The 3824-nt window shown below is 70.6% G+C and overlaps 1 protein-coding gene across 1 annotated transcript; it reads right to left on the bottom strand.

Annotated features, from left to right (window-relative positions):
* Positions 1-128: 128 nt before the first annotated feature.
* Positions 129-1909, bottom strand: CHLNCDRAFT_143635 (hypothetical protein; the record flags this gene model as incomplete). Its single annotated transcript, XM_005849037.1, has 4 exons — positions 129-1202; positions 1326-1421; positions 1540-1661; positions 1768-1909. The coding sequence occupies 4 exons, from the start codon at positions 1907-1909 to the stop codon at positions 129-131; spliced, it is 1434 nt and encodes a 477-aa protein (XP_005849099.1).
* Positions 1910-3824: the final 1915 nt, after the last annotated feature.

Here is a 3824-nt window from a genome sequence, read left to right as displayed (position 1 = left end):
GCAGGCAGGCTGGGCGGGTGGGTGAGACGGCAGCAGCGCAGCCGACGGTTTCCTGTCTGGGTGTGAAGAAAAAGGGATGATGCCTGCGGGACTTGCTGGTCAGGGCAGGATCGGCGCGGGCTGCCAGCTCAGCCTCCCCCTCTCACCAGCGGCGACGCGGCCGCAGCCGTGCTGGCCAGCTGCTGGTCCAGGGCGTGCAGCCGCTGCTGCTGCTCCTCCTGCGCGGCTGCGGCGGCGGCCGCCTGCTGCTCCAGGGCCTCCTCCAGATGGCGCACCGCCTGCGTGAGCGCCTGCCTGTCGGCCTGCGCCGCCAGCAGCTGCTGCCGCTCGCGCGCCGCCTCCTCCTCGGCGCACTGCGCCTGCTGCCGCAGCTCCTGCTGGGCGGCGGCCGCCAGCTCGGCGGCCTGTGCCTCCAGCTCCTGCTGCGCCCGCTGCGCCTGCTGCGCGGCCGCGCCCTCCAGTGCCACCACCGCCTGCCGCAGGGCGGCGTTGTCGGCGGCCAGCCCCCGCTGCCGCTCCTCCTGCTCTCGCAGCAGGGCCTCGGCGGCGGCGGCCGCCTCCTGCCGCTGCTGCTCCAGCTGCTGCCGCAGCGCGGCGGCTTCCGACGCGGCTGCCTCCGCGCGCTGCTGCTGGTCAAGCACAGCCACCTCCCGCTCGTTCAGCAACACCTGCACCTGCGCCTGGGCGGCCGCCAGCTCAGCCTGCAGCGCCGCCACGCGGCCCTCCGCCTCGCCAGGCGCGGCAGCGGCGGCAGACGCCTCAGCGCCCGGCACGGCGGCCGCCTGCACCTCCTGCAGCTGCTGCATCAGCCGCTGCACCTCTTCCGTGAGCCGCTCGTTCTCTGCTATGGCCGCCGCGGCTGCGGCAGCGGAAGCGCCCTGCGGGGCCGCGCCATCCTCTGCCGCCGCCGCCGCGGCCCGCTGCTGTGCCGCCTCCTGCGCCTCTGCCAGCTGGCGCCTGAGCGCCTCCGCCTCGGCGGCCGCCCCCCGCAGCTGCACGTTCTGCTGGCGCTGCTGGCGCAGCGCCTCGCGGGTGCTCTCCAGCTCAGCCTCCGCGGCCGAGGCGGCGGCAGCGGCGGCGCCCTTGAGCTGGGCGGCCTGCTGCCGCAGCTGCTGCACCTCGCCCGCGTGCTGCTGCTGCGCGGCCTGCAGCGCGGCCATCGCTTCCTGCTGCTGCGCCGCGCGCCGCACCTGCTCCGCTTCCTGCAGCCGGCGGCGGCTTAGGGGTGACGGTTGGTCAACGCAACCGGTCAACGCAGCAGGCAGCTGTCGCAGGCTGCAGGAACGAAAACCCCGGCGCGAGCACGGGCAGCACCCAGCGCCCACCATCTGCTGGCACAGCTGCTGCACATCGGCCTTGAGGCGGGCGTTCTCCTCTGCCGCCGCCTGCGCTGCGTGCAGCCGCTCCCGCACCGCCTTGTTCTGTAGACAGGTGCCGGCGCCGCAGAGAGCACATAACACAGCTCGGCGGGAGGAGGGAGACCGCTGGCAGGCCGGCCGACCCGCCCACACAGCCAGGCCCTAGCAGCCCTGCACCCACCTGGCTCTGCAGCAGGTGGATGGCCTCGTCAGGCGACAGGCTGCTCAGCCCGCTGCTGGCGGTGCGCGGCACGCCTCCCGCCGCCGCCGCTGGCTGCGGCGCCTGGCTCCCCTCGCCGTTCCCTGCACGGCGCGCGCTTACTGAGTCCCTCGGTCGCAGTAGGCAAGGCTGGGGGGTCTGGCATCCTCTGAACGGGTCGAAAAACAATAGTCGCGACGAACGGATCACCTGAGAGGGATAGCGTGCGCCCGGGCATCTGCTGCTGCGCATTCTGCACCCCCTGCTGGAGCTGAGTGCCAAGCTTGGAGGCGCTGGCTCGTGCATTGTCGGCGAGCTGCCGCAATTTTTCTCGGTTCCACAGCGACGCCATCTTGCCAGCCGCTGCAGCGCCGGCGTCTTGCAAGACGCCGATGCTGTTTTTCGTTCGGACAAGTGGTTGTACTGCACAAGTGTACAGGGCGGGCTAGGGCTCTTCGCAAAATAGCGGCTGCTGGCCGAATCACAAGCTGTCACGCCATGGCCGATGTGCAGGAAGAGCCGGAGTGCCGCATCTGTTTGGAACCACCCCATCCTGCGCCCAGAGGGCTCGCCGACTTGCTCGTACAGCCCTGCGGCTGCCGTGGGACGCAAGCGGCGGTGCAACTTAGGTAGGATTCGGGCTGGGGGGTGGGAGGGGAGCAGCAGGAGAGGACGAGCCACGCGCACCAGGGCGCCCTGGCGCCGGTGAAACTCGCTCACCCCAACCCCTCGGCCTCCCTGTTCATACAGCTGCTTGCACGCGTGGCAGATGAGCAGGATGCGTGGCCTGCAAGATACCAGCAAGTGTGAGATCTGCAGACAGCGATACCGTGTGCCGGCGGCGGCCTGGCGTGCGGCAGTCGACGGCGGTTTCGTCGATGCGCGGGAGCGGCGGGAAATAGAGCAGTCTCGCGCGGCAAGAGCGGCGTCTCGTGCCGTCGGCGTGGCTGTCAAATGGTCAGCGATGCTGACAGCCTGGGCAGAGGAGGTGGTGTGGCTGGCAGTCGGTGACGCAGATGTGTCGGCTGCCTGCGCCGCGGCCAGCAAGCTGCCTCCCCTTGCGCAGCGCCAGGCATACAGCGGCGCCATCATAGCTGGCGGGTTGGCTGCCTGGCTTCTGAGGGACCGTGCAGAGGCAGGCGGCTGGGAAGTTGTGCGGCAGCGGGACTCATGGCAGCGGGCAAAGCGCATGGCCGCGATCGGCTTGCAGTGGCTGTCACGGCGTGGCTGCAGCAGCTGTGCGCTGGGCCCACCCGCCCGTGACGCCCCAGCCGGCAGCTGGCTCTTGCTGGCTGACCGCCTGGCAGAATGGGTTGCTTTGGCTGCACGGCTGGTGTTCGCATTTCAAGCAACCACCACCTGCCAACCAGTTGCCTTCCTCCTGCCGCTCTTGCGCGCCCTCGCCAGACCGAGGCTGCGGCCTGCAGAGGCTGGCTGGCGTGCGTTTCTCCCCATGCTGCGCGGCCCGGGGATGTACGTGCTGGACGAATGGTGGGGCCGGTACACCGGTGCCACCGTGCACCAGCTGTTCAAGCACCGGCCTGCCGCGCTGCGGCGGCTGCACGCTGCGCTGTCGCCGAGCCGCCTGCGGCGTGTGCTCAACCGCCTGGGCTTCTGGCGTGTCACCCGCCTCGCCCGCTCCCTGGGCCTGCCCAGCTGGCAGGACTTGTTCTACACCTGAGCTGGGTGTCACGGTGTGCACCGCCAGCTTTTGCTTGGCGCTTGTTGTTGTGTTGGTGCCGTGAGGCCCTCTCTGTTGCAAGAACCCTGCCCGCCAGAGATGAGTTGCGCAACCAAGTGGGTGGGGCCTGCTGCATCTGTGCCGGGCGGCGTGTTGGCGGCCTCTCGCAGGTCGGGACAGGGGGCAGCAGCGGGCAAGAGGCAGGACACGCCCTCGCTGGGAGGGCAGCAGACACCCAGGCAGCTGCAGGGCAGGCAGCAGGAGCCCCTCCGGCGCGGCTCAACCGCCAAGCCGACACGCCAGGCAGGCCGCCCCCTGCTCCTCCCGTGGCAGGCCTGGGCCGCTGTGTTGCTGGGCTGTTTTGTGTGAAGTTGTAAAGATTACACAGGCTTAGCAGGCAGGGGCATCACTGTACAGGTCAGCGCTTGGGAAGCGGGTTGCAGCGCGGGCGCGGGCAGCAGGGCAAGGGACTTCAGCGGTCAAGAGCAGGTAGGTAGGGGGAGACGGGTTCCTGGAACCGCTTGGCTTGAGGGGCACAGCGGGTGGCCGAGCTGGGGGGCTCAGCGGCCACCGGCGTTGGCCTCGG

The sequence above is a fragment of the Chlorella variabilis genome (assembly GCF_000147415.1).
Source record: "Chlorella variabilis unplaced genomic scaffold CHLNCscaffold_6, whole genome shotgun sequence".
Taxonomy (NCBI): domain Eukaryota; kingdom Viridiplantae; phylum Chlorophyta; class Trebouxiophyceae; order Chlorellales; family Chlorellaceae; genus Chlorella; species Chlorella variabilis.
Note: the sequence above shows the minus strand (reverse complement) of the source record. Positions and strands in the feature narration are given on the sequence as shown.